General features: G+C 47.2%; 1 protein-coding gene and 1 long non-coding RNA gene across 2 annotated transcripts in view; one reads left to right on the forward strand and one right to left on the reverse strand.

Annotated features, from left to right (window-relative positions):
• Positions 1–2,128: 2,128 nt before the first annotated feature.
• Positions 2,129–12,136, reverse strand: CXCL14 (C-X-C motif chemokine ligand 14). Its single transcript, XM_074604124.1, has 4 exons — positions 11,589–12,136; positions 10,602–10,707; positions 5,837–5,947; positions 2,129–3,298 (listed from the first exon to the last, which is right to left on the reverse strand). The coding sequence occupies exons 1-4, from the start codon at positions 11,650–11,652 to the stop codon at positions 3,283–3,285; spliced, it is 297 nt and encodes a 98-aa protein (XP_074460225.1). The 5' UTR covers positions 11,653–12,136; the 3' UTR covers positions 2,129–3,282.
• Positions 11,203–17,097, forward strand: part of LOC141749879 (uncharacterized) — a 66,017-nt gene continuing 60,122 nt past the window's right edge. Inside the window, exon 1 of the long non-coding RNA XR_012589491.1 lies at positions 11,203–11,665. This is a non-coding gene — a long non-coding RNA (uncharacterized LOC141749879). The remainder of the gene's footprint in view (positions 11,666–17,097) is intronic.

Here is a 17,097-nt window from a genome sequence, read left to right on the forward strand (position 1 = left end):
GGATGGGGGAAAGCTGTTGCCTGCTGCTTTCCTTGGAGGCTCTGATAAGGGTTTATATCTTTGAGATGTAGCATCGGTGTTTGAGTAAAAGAGCTGTGGCGTCTGCTTGTGCTGCCACTGCTCCCCAGGATGGAGCAGGGTTCTGGCTTCCCCTGCAAATGTTCAAACTTTTAGGAAGGTAAATTGGTAACTGGTGAGCAGCTGGGGCTGGCTGGTGCGTGCTCAGACCGTACTTCAGCAGCTTAATTTTTCAATCTCAAAGCACAAACGTATGGCTTGTATATTAGGGAGGTTGGACTGAATGGTCTCCTGTGGCTTCCCAACCTGCAATCTGCTGGGGAAAACAAAAGCAAACATTAAGGTTGCTGCCAAATCTAGGTGGAGAAGGTACCCCCCCCCCCATATATATATTTATTTATTTAAATGTTTTAGCAAAGATGTTTCAGTCTAAAGGGAAGTGGTGTTTTGTATGTGGCACTTACCTTCTGACACAGAATTTCCCTCTTGCAACTGCAGTATCGGGGATGGCAAGGGATGATCCTCCTGTTTCTGGGAACTTAAACCTGCCTGGAGATGTAGTTTAACAGGCTTGGGAAAACCAGCTCAGAGTCACAGTTCTTACTCTTCGTGGCTTCAGTTATTGTTTCCAAGAGTTGTTTTGTTCAAAGCACAGATTTTGGGTTAAAGGGAACACATGTGCCAAACCAAACAGTTTTTTCATTAGTCTCCCATTCTAGTAAGGTCGGGGGGGGGGGGAGGGGGGGGATGTGTGGAATTACAATTGGTTTCCTCTGTGCCCAGTTTTTGCTGGTGGTTTTGGTTTGGCAGACAAACCCGGAGCTAAGAGTCATTTGCACAGGCTATACACTGCGAGGGGTGAGTCACGGAGTGCTGCGTTTGGGCAACCGGAGCTGTGTACAGCATTCCCAACAGAGCGTTAACCACCACTTGTGCAACCATATCAATGTTCTTCCAGGAAATACATTGCCCAGTAGTCACTAAATAAGCATAAAACTTTTCTTGAAGTCTGTTGGTGTGTTGAAATCAAATGTCTTCCAGGAAAAACTGCAGTTTTTGTTAAGATGTGACTCAAGAAAGGAGAGGGGCAGGTTGGCTAACCCATGGGTCTAGGTTTGCCCGAAGATCGGGTTCAGATGCTCAGCCTGAAGCAGGACCTTGTGGTTGATATCTCCAAAGGTTTAATTTCTTAAATACTCTGGGATCTTATTCAAGCTCCTTCCTAATAGGCGTCTGAAGCTTGTAGCTCCGTCCTTGTGCAGAATAGGAAAATACTTTGAAATCAAATAGCTCTTTCTCCTTCAGCTCTGCCAGGGTATTATCACAGTAAATAAGTATATAGTGTATGTGTGCAAATATGTAATTTTTTCCTTTTTTTCCTGTTTGAACTGGAGGAAACCCTTGAGCTGAGACCAGGCATTGCCTTGATTATATAGTATAAGATCAGTGTTGCAGGAGTCGCAGCCTGGTGTGAGGCTGCCTTTGCACAGCTGGGAGCAGCCAGGAAGGACCATGGTACTGTTTGGAGAACACCAGGAGGTTTTAATGCATTTAAACCCCTGCTGGCTTTACCCTTCCTGTCTCTTGCTGCCCTTTTTCGCCGAGGAGCGGTGTAGGTGCCTTGTTGGGTGCAGAGTCCCTCCTTTTGGGCCAGGGTGAAAACTGCACAGAAAGAGGAGGGGGTAGTAATAAATCTGTAGCTAATCTCAGCTCACAGGTTTCTGTTGCCTGATTTTTCATTGTACAACCTTCCGTAACCTGAGATCTTGTCTTAATCACTGCATTTTACTTGTTTTTATATGGATCTGCAGTGTTTGATTTGCATTTATTTAATGTAATACTAGACTAGTGGCTATAGCTGCATGGCACAGCCCTTCTTTATGTAAAAAGATTCCTCAGTGTTTGGGTAAAGTTCAAATCCTAAAATGAGAAATGGAAGTAAATAGGACTGGAATAATGTTTTCTAATTTCACTGTCATCGAGTTGCCACGTCTCTAAATCAGCTTCTCTGGTTCAGTGCTTTTCCCCAAACCAGTTCGTCCACCAAACAAAGTTATTGGAAGTGGCTGGAGTTCCCTGGTGGCTTAAGGAAATTTAAGAGCAATTGTCAGCTTTTTTAAATATATTTTTTTATTACTTTTTTTTCATTTGTCTTAGAAAGAAATATGAAATCTGCATGCAATCTTCTAAATATTTCAAACATTTAAATAGGATATGATAATTTAGCAGTACGGTACATTATACAGGAAGATAATATAGGGAGACTTCCTATAGTATATTTACAGATGAAAAGGTAGTTTTGTTATTTTAAAAAGAGGAATGCACTGCTTAACATTGAAGTATTACATTCAAAATAATGTAATGAATATGTTGTATTGTGACTAAAACATATATAGGTATTTATATGTTTGCCCTATCATATTTTTCATAAAAAGGTACCTTTTAAAGGCTTTTTTTTGTTGTTGTTGCTACAAATCTAGGAAATCATACACAATAGTCTTGAAGCTTAAAATGACGCAGTACTGAAGCCACAAACTGTCTGTAAGAACTTCAGGTGGAAAAAAAAATTAAACACTTTTAGTAATAAAAATGGCCTAGAAATGCTTTCTAATGCATGAAGGGTTAAATGGGGGATAGGGTAGGCTTCACCTTGCAGCCAGACCTCAAGTCCATTAAAGAAGAGGTACACAGGTGATGTTCATACTCATTTGACGATGAGCCGAGGGACCCCACTTCGGTGGTTACAGCCACCACATTTCAGCGGCATGTTCCCCAGCAAACTCGTCTTTGGTCCCCGCTTTGCCTGACCGTGGCGGAGGCTGCAAACATGACAAACCACCACAGCACCGAAGCTTTCCCACTGCGAAAGGGTGAGGGATGTGGCCATATAACACCTTTACATACATTACTGTTTGTCTAATGAGCTTATAAAGCTCGATTGCAATCATAGTGAAGTATGAATGAATAACAATAAAAAAAAAAAACAAACCACAAACAAACCCAACCTCTTTAAAATGAAAAGTGTGAGTTTTCCCAATCTCAGTACAGAGCAGATGGGTGTGAAATCTGAAGTGCAACAGGTGCTTTTGAAATCTGGAAGCCTTTTGCACGCAGCTATAAAATGTAAAAACTGACCCTTGGTAAAAAGTGCTTTATAATAATATAGAATTTGTGTCTTATGTCTGTGAGAAAGAAATAATCTTCTGCAGAGCCCAGTCCTATGCCAGCCAAGGGAGTCCACCTCATTCCTCATGCTGCCTCCTCTTATTCTTCATAAACCCTAAACAGAAAGAAAGGCAAGGGCAAGGTGTTTAAATGATGAATGAAATAACTCCATTTCAGATAATAAAAAAAAAAAAGACCCAAACACCAAAAAAACCCCCAGAAACCAGATTTTTAGCCTTTAAGTAAATTGGAAAGAAAGTTATTGAATTCATCAGTCACTGGATTGCTCTCCATAAAGCATCTGTGAGAAGGTTTGGACTTTGACATTGCGGCATTTTGCAGGTGTGCAGGGAGTAACACGCTCTGCCACCATTATCAGGATATATGAGATTGAAATCCACATCTGCTAATACACTTTAACTGCTGGAAAATTCCTGTGTTGTATACAACTGTTGAAGTATATCATCAGCTGTATGTAAATAATAAACTCACAATGTCTGTCATGTTTAGAATAATATTAGACTCCATTATTATGTCCTGAGAAGACCACTTGACAGGCTTGGTTGCTGAAAAATCCTAGTTGTGCAGGCATGGGGAAAACTAGGGGCAATGCTGTTTTGGGGGAAGAGATTCATGTTTGTACTGCATTTGACTTTAAATTCCCTGGCTTTTCCTGGGGAGCAGGGCAGGGGGTTTGGTACAGCTGGCACTGAAGGCACTGACAGGCTTGTGTTTTTTCTTTTTTTTTATTTATTATGAGGACTTGGTTTAAATTAGGCTCTTCATGTCTGAAATATTCATTTGACGCTGCTCGGCTGCCCTGCTTGCCAGGTTAGCAGTGTTGGGGACCTGCTGGGTGCCATGCAGGGGTGACGTGCTGCAGCGGGGCAATGCCAGTTCTGGGCAAGGTAAAACACCGAGGGATGTGCTACATCCCTTCTGCATGTCCCAGGCCGGCAGCCAAAGCCATGGGGATGCTGAGCTTGCTGTCCTTCCTCCTCTCCCTGGCGGCAGGGACAGTCTCCCTCCCCTGGCTGGACTATGGGGAAGCCTTGAGCTGACTGTTACTTTGGGCTATGGAGGACTGTAGAATCATAAAGTCATAGAATGATTAGAGTTGGAAGGGACCTTGAAGATCGTCTAGTCCCACCCCCCTGCCCTGGGCAGGGACACCTCCCACCACACCAGGTTGCTCCAAGCCCCGTCCAACCTGGCCTTGAACCCCTCCAGGGATGGGGCAGCCCCAGCTTCTCTGGGCAACCTGGGCCAGGGGCTCACCACCCTCACAGCAAACAATTTCTTCCTGAGATCTCTTATCTAAATCTCCCCTCTTTCAGTTTAAAACCGTTCCCCCTCATCCTGTCGCGTCCCTCCCCAGCTTTCCTGGAGCCCCTTTAGGGACTGGGAGGCTGCTATATTTTCAGTACTGAGAAATCACTTCCATGCCCTGAGCACAGGAGCAGCGCTGCTATCTGCAGGCAGGAGCTGGGCTGCAGCATGTGGCCGCTGGCTCTCGCAGCCTTGCAGGGAGCATCCCTCATCTCGGGCTGCTTGGGAGAATGCTGCATGTTTCCTGAATGCACGAGCCTGGGGCTGAGCATCCTTTGTCACCTTAGTGATGGCTTTATTAAAAAAAAAAAGTATAAAACAGGAGAAGAGGATAAATATGTGATTATGCAGTAGCCAGGGCTTCCCCACATGCTCTGATTGCGGAGCAGCCGCAGGGAGCTGGCAGGGAGTCAGGGGAGCCGGCTGGGGGGCTCAGCACCCACCACCTCTTGCAGTGCCATGGCATTGTCCGTGCCACCAGGCACCATGTGGCTGTGCCAGAGCTTGCTGGTACCCTTGGACCTGCTGAGAGATGGGGCTTGCTTCTCGCTGGCCCCATTTGACCTCAACTTTGGGGAGCAAATTTCCCATCAGTTGAGGAGGATCAGGGTTTGGTGGGCCTGTGCTGCGTGTGGAGGCTATTTCTTGGCCACGGCTGGAGTTGGGCAGCTCCCCTTAATTACAGATAGGGACATCGCCACTGTCAACCATCAGGAATTCATGTTTCTCGCTCTCTCCCTTCTATCTGTGACTGATGGCTTGCAAAGAAAAAAACGTACTCTTTGCAAGGGAGAAGGTGGCAGAGCACCTTGCCCGCAAGTTACTGTTTTTGTGGGAATATCACACTAGTTAAAATTGGCAAAGTTCTGCGTCATCATATACTGATGACTTTGAGGTGCTGTTATTAAAGTGTGTGACAAGGCACTATCTTCCCAGCTCTGCTGACTGCTTTCCTTGTGACTGTGTGGAAGTAATTCAGCTTTTCATCTTGGCTATTTACCCATAGAAGGGAGGTAGGTGAGTGTATGTAAATAACTGAGAACATCAGCTGATGAATAGTTTAACAGAAAATAATTACTATTTATAGTCAGAACAGCCTAATCCTAAAATAGAAGTGAGGACTGCATGCGGCAGGAAAGAAAGAACATCAAGAACATCCATTTATAACTGTAATTTTGGTAACGAAATACATCTGTGCTGGATAGAGAATTTCAGTGTGTGTGTTTTCCTGGGCTTTCTCTGAATGCTGCTGGTTGCCCAATTTGCCACCAAAGTTTTTTTTTTTTTTTTTTCCCCCTCACCCATTCAGTAAGTTTGCACTTACCTGCCTTTCTCTTTCCATACTCGGTACCACTTCAGCAGCCTCACTGTGTTCTGGCGCTTGGGGTTTAAGCAGTGCTGCTGCTCCCCTCTCACCCGCGTCCACAGAGTCACACTGCAAGGCAAGCGAGCATGGGTTACGGGAGTCGAGGGAAATACTGGTCCCCTGCTCCCACTCCAGATAAATGCCAAAATCACGCGGGTGGGCAGTGGAAGGGTTTTCATGCTCTCTGTTTTATGGCAGATATTTGAGTTTATTGTAATATTAGAGCAGATCTTCATCTGCTATCAGTCAGTGCAGCGCAATATTGTCCCCATTATACTAGGTTGGACCATGTGAAGACTTACCCACTGTTTCTAATCAGTGGGTTTGTTCTGCCTGTCTTAGATGCTTTGTTTTGAGCTTAATAGCTGTTTTAATTAGCGTGCATTCAGGCAGCCACAAGGCCTCTGCATGAGGAGATGGTTCCCTTACACTCAACAACGCTGCGCCCAAGAGAAAAGATCAGACCTGTTTCATTGGTTATTTTTTCTCTTTTTTTTTTTTGAAGGCCACAATATTTTAAGTTCTTGCACATGGCCGAGTACCTGTGTGCCCAGCAGAGTAGCTCTGAGCCCCAGCATGCAGTCCTGGGGCTTCAGCCTCCCCTGATCACAGGCTGACCCCTTTCTCCTCGCCAGCAGCAGCGGCTGGGTGTCCCTTTTATTGTCAGGACAAGACATGCTGGGAAGCAAAATGTAGCAAAGATCTTCAAGTCATTTTAGGGTTCATCCTAGAGAGTTTAGCAAAGCCATCGCTGGTTGGTCTGTGACAATTGAGGTGACATGAGAGACCTGGAGCTGCTTCCCAAAAGGATGGCTTTCCAGACAGTCCAAGACTGCTATCACTACTTAAGGCTTAAAATCAAGCAGTTTTTTATCTTATTAATTTTGTGATTTTTTTTTTCTCTTTAAAAAACAAAACCCGACAATTTTTGTTGGAATTATTCATTTTCTGGAAATATCATCCGTAACAGAGAAACACGGTTTTTAGTTTAACTAAAATACCATACCGGAATTACTTAAACACTGCTAGAGATGTGAGTAAAATTATGGCAGAGAACCAGAAATATCTGGGTGTACTAATGGGCTTCTTTAGTGATTTTGTTCAGAAAGGAGCTGTTTATCTTCTAATGCAAGAAAAAGTTCCTTGCAGACTTTCCCAGCTCTCCCGGACGGTGCGGAGGGGACGTGCCTGGCTGGAATTGAAATGCTGTTTGTTGCCTGCATGAGCTCAGCTAAGGGTCTCACCACATTTCCCACTTCGATGTTATAAAAGGAGTTCAAATAGTTCTTTCCATTCAACTAACCTTCTTCTGCTCTCCCCTTCTCTGCTCCACCTCCAACAGGTGTGAGCCAAAGTCACAAAAAGACAAGGTGTCACTTTTGGTTTGCTTGCCGGGAGGATGTGGCCCTTTCCCCAACGTGTGGGAAAGCGGTGGAAGGCCTCCAAGAGCCTCCATGGCTGCAGACATCGGAGAAGGAAGGGTCACTGCTAAAACTTCTGGACTGTCTCTGCTCCAAGGGCATTCTCAGCCAACCCCTCTGGGGATCAGCGTGTATGTGAGAAAGGGAGTTTTCCTACAGCTTTGAATGGGAGTGGAACTAAACCTTCATCAAAGGCACAAGACGTGCAAATGTTAAGGGACTTGAGGTCAGCATGAAGTTTCTCCATCCAGCAGCCACCTTCTTGTCTGTGCTGGCTGATGCCAGACCTTGGCTTGGGTTTCTCTTCTGACAGAATACAGAGGGTATTTCGAGAAAGCGATGGACAAGCTGAATCGCAGGAGGAGAGGAACAGGAGTGCCTCTGAAAAGCAGCAAGCCCTACATTTGCACCAGAAGCAGTGAAGAACAATTCTGGATTTACTAGAGCCTGCAGTCTGAGGAGGAGAAGATGCATAGTTTTCTTTTCAGGTGAACAACTGAGTCTTTTCTCAGGCTGAAATATGTTGCTTTGACTTCATCTGTAGGTTTTCTGCTTTGATGCTGGAGGCTGGACAGCAGAGGAGACGTTCCTAAGCCAGCCCCATCATCCCCTGTGGTTCCTGTACAGTCCCTGGTGCTGTGAGCACAGGGTTGAGTGGTAGCATTTTTGGGCACCCTGAGCTGACCTAGCCCTGCTCTTGGGGATGCTGGTCCAGCAGACGTAAGGTGACGTACCTAAGAAGAGGCATTGCGGGAGCGGATACCCTGAAGTGAGGAGTTCCCTGGGTGGTCTGCAAGAAGAGGCTGAGGGGAATGGAGAAGGAACTGAAGCACCAGAATGTACACCTCCAGTGATATCCCTCCGGTGGGATTTGTGACATGAGCTCACTCCAGTGGTGTGCACCGAGCTGTCTCTTAGCTGCCTAGGGCTTGGTGGCTGGAGCCTTCACCCACAGTATCTGAGGGTCCCTGTGCCAAAATCCTTCCCGGTATGTCTATGCCTCCAGGTCTGCAACGAGCACCCCTGGGTCAGTCTGTGACCCCCAGTGCCTTGTGCCCCTACACATCTCATCTGCATGGATGGTGGGGCTGCACCTCGCCTGCAAACACCCTGTCCTCAGGGCCAAGAGGCTCCTGGTTCATCCCAAGCCGGTGCAGGGACTGCCATCCACCTCAGCGCTCCCTAGAGAAAGGCTCCCAGTGGTGCCTGTTTCCCATCAGCTGCTCTTGCCCCAACACATTCCTCCCTCTTTAGGATGAGGCAATATGTGGAGGGGGGTTGGATCCTTTAGGGAGGAAAAGTTAAACCTCGTGCCTATTTTCTGCTGCTTTTCCTCATTCCCGGTGACAGATACACACACAATTACTGCTAGATGTATTGTGACTCTTGATAGGCTTTGACTAGACCGAGGATCTAGTTTAGCTGTCTCTCAGCCTGTACCACAGCTCTGCTGGGGGGGTTATAGCCAAAGACAAATTCCTTCCTAAACTGCACCCCCATACCTACTACTTCTCTGCCCAACATAATTTGCATCATGTTTCTGCTGTATGAGAGCTTTTGAGGAGGGCAGGAGGGGACCCAGCTTCAACAACTCATTTTAGATGATCACCGTGGCAACAAAAACTCAGTTGCAGGAATTTAGCTCCTCTCTGCCTTGTCCGGAGACTCCTGGATCAACTGGTTCATGGAATATTAATTTCAGTTTGCTTTCGGTGCTGACTTCAGACTGCATTAGGGTGGCTGGAAAGGTGGTGACGGCAGCGGGTTAGCCCTGCCTGCCCTGTGGGTGGGGGCAGCGACGGGATGGCTCTGTCCCCACAGACGCTGCAAAACCAGGGCAACCCTCCAGGCTTGAATAGCATTGCTCGGCATCTGCACAGCTATCCAGCTGGGAAAGCAACCCACTCCTGCACAGCATTCCAGCTTTCCCGGCTTTCTGATTGAAAGCGATATGTTGCATTAATGAGATTTATTTTATACCCCCTGGCCACCATCTGCTTTTGGGCAAATGCCTGGAGTGGGATGCAAAGAGCTAGTGCCCCTCTACACCATCCCTTTGCTGTTGAAAGGTCAAAGCAAACAAAGTAAAGCTGCAAGGAGCTGATTCAGGCAGTGATGCTCTGTGAGCGTGTTTCTGTTCAGGTCGCCATCAGCTGATTTGGGCTTCAAGGAGGTGGGTCTGATGTTCCCTGAGCTAAACATTGCTTGCGGTGATACTGGTGCGAATCTGGAGGATGCCTAAGGAAGCTGGGCTCTCAGCTCCTCCTCCTTATGCTTTCTGCCGAGTCTGGTGAGCCATTTCTGCATGGGCAGGATCAGGCTCCTGTGGTATCTCCTTGTTTGTGCCAGTTGGATGGGCAGGATTTGGCCCCATGAGCGCCAGAGGTGGTACATGGCTCAGCAGGACAGGACTTGGATCTTGCTGCTATAGCACCTTTCTAAGATTAAGCAAATGGTAAACGTTCAGTGAGGGGGCACAGACGCTGGAGTAAGTCAGTCCTTGGCGTTCTGGTGGTGTGGCTGCTCATGGGACCCTTTTCCCCCCTCTGAGGTGGCAGAGGGGCTCGGTGCAGTCTTCTCGGCTGATCTGCCCTTCTGGTCCTTATCCAGCCCCACGTGCTGGTTGGATGCTGCTTTGTTGGGGGAATCTTAAGATTCCAAAACAGGATAGGGAAAAAAAACCCACAAACCACCTTAAAATCTAAAAAAACCAAAAACAACCCTCCTTTTGAGCCAGTCATCAGAGATGTCAAAAATCCCCATACCTGCCTGGGTTTGGTTAGGCACTACATCACTTTGAGATGTCACAGCTTGCGGTGAGACGGGGAGGAAAGCGTTTTCTTACTTGCTGGGTAATCCCATCGAATGCAAGGGGATGGCTCTGGTACAACACAGGCGAAAATCTGACTCTGATTGGGATAATTCTTCCTTGCAGAAACCACCACGGACCAAACTCTGCTCGTGTTCTCACTCTGCACGCCCAGAGTAACTTGAGTAAATAGTTCTGGATTTTTCATCGGGCAGCTTGAAGTAGGATTTGTCCCTATCTTCACTTGAACTAATGATTATCCTTTTATTACCACCTGTTCTGTAAATATTTCTTTGAGCAAAAAGGATTGTGTTGCAAAATGATAGCTGGGTTTTTGGTCAGAATTGCATGTTTGTTGCATCTGATACAGCAAATAAGTATTCCCAGAAACTAGCTTGCTAGGGCATGAGAAAAACAAAGAACAAAGAAGGAACTTGCAGTATAAGGTATAGCTGATAGGGAAACAGAAAGCAATAAATGAAGGAAAACTTACATAATCATCTCTTCCACACAAAACGGGTACCTTGGTTTTATTTCCAGCTTCCGGACGTTAGAGAATCTTATTTTAGGACCTTTTCTTGAACATTTGCACTTTACGCCTACAAGAGAAAGCATTTTCTCATGCGCTTGCAAAGCCTCCTGCATACCAAGCATCCCTTCCCCGCCAGCCTGTGTGCGCACACAAACTTCACTTCGCTCTTTTGAGCCTCAGTCTTTCAAGGCTTTTAATTTTGTAATGCTGCTGAGCTTTAAAAAAAAAAGTAATATTTTCTTTGCTATATCCCAGGAAAAGGTAGTGATGCTCTGGGAAATATGTTTCAGAGCACTATACATGCTCTGAGGCTTAGTAAATATGAGAGCTTTTTAAAGTGCACCTGCTGTGATTTAAATGTAATTGTATTTAACAAAAGGAAATGAAAGAGTCAGAACTTGCTTTAAACTGAGCAAGCGAACGCACATCTCGGCTACTTTCTCATTCACTCACGTCTGTCTTGGACTTTGTAGGACTCTCAGTCATTTCTCCTCACAGGGATGCTGTCGTGCATTCGCAGCCAGACAAAAGCCAAGTGTTTTTTAACCATCACTTTTGCACACAGCAGAAAACGCGCACTGGGTGGGATTCGTGCTACCACATCAAGTCCAGCTCCGCTCTGTTTTCCCTGTGAAAACCACCCTCAGTTTCGAAGGAGATATTTGAGCTATATCCTGAACAACAGCGATCACGGGGTGATCTCCCACGCTGTGAGTCGGGGCTATTTCACTTGCGATGAAGACCCAACTTTGTATTTTACCTCGACTTCCACCCTTAAAAAAACCCTCACAGCTCTGTTACCCACGGATTCAATACATCGCTTTTCCCAACGTGCAGGGGACAGCGAAATCCAATTCGGGGTAACCAAGAGGCAAATTAAAATGACTGGAAAAGCAACCCTCTGGAAAAGAGTTTTACGTGGGAATAAAGCAGAATAAACCAACTTACCTTCTGCGCTGGCTAAGCACATCGCGATGAACAGCAGGAGCAAAGCTGCTGTCAGGAGCTTCATGCTGGGACAGCAGGTACCTAAAGCGATGCTGGGGATTTTAATTTTTTTTTTTTTTTTGCTTCGGCTTCGTTCCCCCCCGGATTTCCCCTGTCCCTAGGGCTGGATGTGGCCGGGGAGAGGACAGAAGAGAGCGGGTTCTGGCGATGCTGCTGCCCTGTCGCTCCTGCCTGCGCTCTGCCTGTTCCTGCCTGCGCTCTGCCGCTTTCCCCCCCTTGTCCTCTTTTAAAACAGCTCCCGCTGCCCTTGCTCCCGGCTCATTAATATGCAGAGCAACTCCACGGCTCCCTCCGCTTCCTCAGCCCCGGCGGGGAAGGGGAGGGGTGGGACACACTCCCCCCGGCACCCCGCAGCACCCCCGGGGGGTTGGGGGGGGACGGACACCCCTCCTCTCCCGCCCCGAGCATCCCGGGGGTGGGAGCGCTGGCGATGGGGCGGCTGCTCCTGTCCCTGCCCAGCTGGGACGTTTCTCACCGGGAGGAGGTTTGCTGGAAAGCCGGGATGTGTGTGCGTGTGTGTGGAATTATGAATGGGGCTGCAAAGTGGAAAAAAACCCCTCGTTTGCAAGTGCTCCACGCTCCGCAGAAATTCCCACGCACCTTGGAATTCGGAGAAGTCTCACCTTCAGAGGGGTGTCACCTATTGACTTTAATATTATTTTCTAGCTTTAACAGGCTTCCAAATCTAAAGGAAAGCTTAGTGAATTAAATGGGGGGAAAAATTATTCCGAAGAGTGGTGTTAGGTGGGTTTAGCATGTGGAATGTTTCAGGAAATAAGATGAATTTCGGGTTGCTTTAACGAACACTCCAGCAATGCTCTGCTCTGTGAGGAACAGGGTAGCAACACGCAGGAACTTCACAGATGTAAATACGTGTTCCCTCTCCCTTGCGGAGTCTGTTTCTGATTTCAGTAACAGCTAAAATAGCATCTTTAAAATCCAGATTACAGATTTTTTGCCTGTGTAAGTGAAATGGGTGAAGAGCAGAGTTGGGTCTCAGATCTCTTTCATAGTAATATATTCAAAACAGACTGCAGATAAATGCCTCTGCTGATCCCTGGTTCATCTCAGCCCCTCTCCCAACATACCGCTGCCCACGCTCCCCGCTCGCACGCCCATCCGCCTGATTAAAAACCGACCGAAACCAGCCATCCTGCCAGTTCAGGCAGCGCTTGGGAAGGACGCTCCACGCACTTCCCAGCTCCGCTTGCATTTTAAGTTTCCCACATGGCTTCGTTCCTGCCGGCTCCTATTGGCAGCGGCCATCCCCACCACGTTCCCGGCTCGGGTGTTGGCAGGCTGTGAGTACAGCCCTACCACACACAGCCTGCACGTTGCGCACAGGCAGCCGCCTTGTTCCTGGCCCTGGGTTTCATGCGAGACGTGCCGACACGCCGGGAACAGCCTGCCTCCGCTGCCGCCGCTGCCCTGCATGGGATGGGGAAGCAAGGGTGGGCGGCACGTTGGGGACAAGGGGGTGGGGGGGAACAGCCAACGTGGCAGGGAGATTCTGGGGTGAAAGCCCCTGTTCCCAGGCAGGTTTGTGCGGCTGCTGTTGGCGCAATGGGGTGGGGGGGGACAGTCCGATAGTTTTTCTTCTGCTTTGGGCATTTGCACTGCATGGTTTTAAAACAGCTCCTGAGGGTCTTGTTTCACTCTGCTGGGGATGGTCTGGGGTGTGTGTTATTAAATGTCAACAGGACCAAACAGAGAGGTTTGTTTCACAGCCTGGTGATAAAAACAAGCACCCGAGGCATGGCAGGTCTCGGTTCAAATCTTTGAAAGAAATTGTCATTATCCAATTCCCTGTACAAGGAAGACAAAACCGCATGAGAGCGGAAAAGGCTTATTTCAGAGTCACTGTTGACTGGGGTGTGGGGATGCTCGCTGGGCACCAGGGACGCTCAGCTTAAACAAACTCATCCACATCCCATCCAGGGCTGTAATCCTGCCCTGCTGCGGCTCAGGGTAATTCCTCCTCGGCAGCCTCTTCTCTTCTATAAGCAGGAACAGTCTCGGGGGAAACTGTGGGAAGGGAAAGCTATTTTCCCTCCCCCTCTGCTAATAAAAATTTGGGTGCAGCCTTAGCTGATGGCAATTTGAACTTCCCCCAAGCCAGGAAACTCACGTACAGGCTGGAGAAAAATTGGAGGCAGTTCTCGAGCTTTCCAAAAGCAAATCTCTTCTTGTGTGACTCTTGCTCATGTTGAAAGAGCCAAGCGTATTAGTTATTAAATAAGCAAAGTGTTGCTTTATTTCCAAGTTAAATGTAGAAATGGATGTATTTGAGGTGTGTGTAAATACGGTAACTGCTCACTTTGCGCCTGAGCAGTTCGATGTCTTTATGCCAAGCGCTGGCTTTGATGGTAATTATTTCTGAGAGCTCAAAGGTGTCTCTTGCCTGGTGTGACAGATTTTGGTGGCCATGTACAGCTGTCTCTGACACCTGCTCTATCTCAAAATGCTGAACACAGAAGAGGAAGAAGCTTTAGCAAAGGATTTGAGGGAAAGGAAACATATATGGAATTTAGCAAGGTCTGGCCCAAAAGAAACCCTGATAATCCAGACGTATTTTCTTTATGCAAACGTATGCCGAGGTGCTCAGCATACGCTGGTGCTTTGTGTGCCTGCTGTATCTCCAGCAGGTCTGCTCAGCTTCAGCAAACGTGTTTCGGCAAGCAGCCGGCGTTTCACGCTGCACAGGGCGAGCGCAGGTCGAAGCATCCATTTCAGCCCTCCACAAAGCCTCCCAATCACATAGTCATTAATCAGGGCTTGGACTCTGCCCCCCCACAAAAGGAGTGTTTCGGCCCGGGCGTAGTCATCAGGGTCTCGCCGTTGTCCTCAGCTCTGCAGATGGGACGTGCCTGAGCCACGCCGTCCCCAGGGGAGCACAGCCATACCTGTGCACATAGCGTATCGCCCGCTCTCTCCGGCTAATTAGAGGGGCATTGTCGCTGGTGAAAGGTCTGTCATTTCATTTCATTAACTATTCTTTTCAGGTCTCTGCCCCAGCATAAGGCTCCCTGGCAAACCAAGGCTTTGCCTCCGAGGGTAAGACCTGGTGGGACCAGCGGTGATTTGCCACCCCCAGGAGGGTGGTTTGTAGCACAGGGCGGGGGGGATGAGCGCTTGTCTCCTCCTAAAATAAGAAAGAAGAGGTTTAGCAATAGGATTACCATTCGAAGCAAAATCTTCATTGGTTTTGGCCACCTGGAAGTAGAAATGTTTCATGCTGAGCACAACATGTAGCTGAGCTGGAGCACGACGTTCGTGCTCTAAAGCATGGAGACAGACACCAGCCACATGCTGCCATCCTGGAGGCCTTTCAAAGCAGGAGCTGGTGGAACAGAGTGTCTCACCCCAAAAATAAATAGTGTTAGCGTGAAAATAGGAGGGCTCTAGATGATCCCTTGGGTCTGCCAAGGCAAGGACATTTGTGTCTTTGTGCTGGAATGAGATTCGGATGGGGTCAGTGCCCTCATGCACAATTGGGTGAGGCTTTTCCTCCTGCTGAGGGTCCCTTAGGTATTTCTCTGCATCCCGGGGACCAAAAGATACACGATTACAATTGTTACCATTATTAGAAATATTTCAGTATTGCTGGTTTTGGTTATGCTGGTTATTTCAAATGCAGGTTTAGCTACGATTACAATTAGCTGTCCTTCAAAATGTCATAGTGTTCCATACAAGGAAGATGAAGATGCCAGTCATCGTGAGAAATCTTTGTAAAACGGCCATGAAACTGAAGCTACTTATTGCTGTTGAGGCAAAGTGATGTGAATGGCTCATCTGAGTTTCATGTATAAGAATATCCTTATCAGCCTGTTGAGGAGAAGATTACACATTTGAAGTGACGTGACATAATCCCTGCATATCGTGTCAGGAGTTTGGGAGAGGAATTAGACTTAAAATGCTCACTGGAAAATTCAGCATTAAGGTGGAGGTGCACAGATGCCACGTGTGTTGTATGTAGCTTTTTTCCTCTGGTTGCCCCACTTCAGGTTTTTATGACTTTTTTAGTGTTGTAACCACATTGTGTCCAGCACCAGATGCCCTGTGTTATATGGGAGAGGTGGTGTGAGCCTCCTGCAGCGCACGGGCCCTCAGCCCTTGCGACAGAGCAAATCTAAAACTCAATCCCAAGCTTGAAGCGAGGGGAGAATTGCCTCAGATTTTGGGAGGGTGTTGCAAGCCTTCTCCCGCCGTGCTGCCCTTAGTCAGTGGAGGATGTGCTACAGGCTGCGGTCAAATCCGCGTTTTCACCTTTAGCTCTAAATGACCTTTTTCTTCCCTCAATAGCCCTGAACAGTAGTTGTGTCATCCTTGCATGTGTTTGTGTATCGTAAGTTGAAAGTCAAAGCTTTGGATTCCGTCTTTGGTCTCTGGAAACATGAAACATATTTCAGGGAAAACAGCTGTGTTCCCTTCTGTGGAGTTTCACAACGGATGAATTCTGCAAAATAAGGCTTGCATTGTTGTTGCAGTCGCTGCTTTCTTTTGATATTTTCTTTTTATTTTTATTTCCATGATGAGATTAAATTCTAGACGCTGCTCCTTCTCTGGGGAATAATTTTAAGGCAGTTCTCTTCATAGACCTAAATTATTCACCAAGAAGGATTTTTTGCTGAGATGAGAATGAATAGGTCGGATCCGGGACTGTTGTCAGGGCTTGGAGCTCTTTGAAGCTCTTCATCATGAATCATTAAAAAGGGCTGCAACAACATGGCAAAACAGAGAACGTGCTTTTTGTGTCGGTGATCTGAGAATCACCTCTAGATATGTACAAAAGGATTAATCCTGCCTGTGGCTTTTTACATTGAGAAAAGAGTAAGTTGTGTTTAATTTCCTACTGACTCATTTCCTTGCGTGCTACAACTTACCATTGGTTTTCACATGCAAGTACATTTTACGCTTTAGACAATTTTTTTAATAGGCATCTAAGCTGAGAATGGTTGTAGGTATTTATTTTGTGCTTAATCATGCAGTGAGTTGGATGGCTTTTTTGTTATTCACCCTGATACTCTCTGTAGTGTAGAGGGAATAATGCGAAGGTAAGAAAAGGCCGTTTGTTTGATCTGACTCAGTCACATTCCTGATAGTGCCGGCTGAAGCCCTGAGAAGTCTCCGTGGCGTTGGGTGGGATGAGAGCTGCTTGGGACAGGGATGGGGACGGCACCAGCACTGTCCTCGTCATTGTGTTCTCCCTTTCCCTTTTGTTTTTTAATCCTTGGTGTTGGACTGAGAGCGCTTGGGCAAGGATGCTGTGTTACCCCCCAGACGTCTACTTAGAGCATTACACTGGCCAAATAACACAAGGGCAACTGGATGGAAAATCTTCCTTATTGCCCCAGAATTGGAAACAAGTTGTGCTGTCCTGATTTGCTCATGACATCTCTTTCTGCGTGTGGGTAGTCTTGGGTAATATGTGGGTGCCAGCTTTTCAGAT

The sequence above is a fragment of the Larus michahellis genome, chromosome 11 (assembly GCF_964199755.1).
Source record: "Larus michahellis chromosome 11, bLarMic1.1, whole genome shotgun sequence".
NCBI lineage: Eukaryota > Metazoa > Chordata > Aves > Charadriiformes > Laridae > Larus > Larus michahellis.

What these genes read in the sequence shown, in the direction of transcription:
- CXCL14 (XM_074604124.1), bottom strand. Translation starts at nt 11,652, where the DNA reads ATGAAGCTCCTGACAGCAGCTTTGCTCCTGCTGTTCATCGCGATGTGC. An exon ending in GTGCTTAGCCAGCGCAGAAG is followed by an intron (nt 10,708 to 11,588) that starts GTAAGTTGGTTT and finishes TTTCTCTTGTAG; the next exon opens with GCGTAAAGTGCAAATGTTCA. An exon ending in TGTGTGGAAGAGATGATTAT is followed by an intron (nt 5,948 to 10,601) that starts GTAAGTTTTCCT and finishes CTTGCCTTGCAG; the next exon opens with TGTGACTCTGTGGACGCGGG.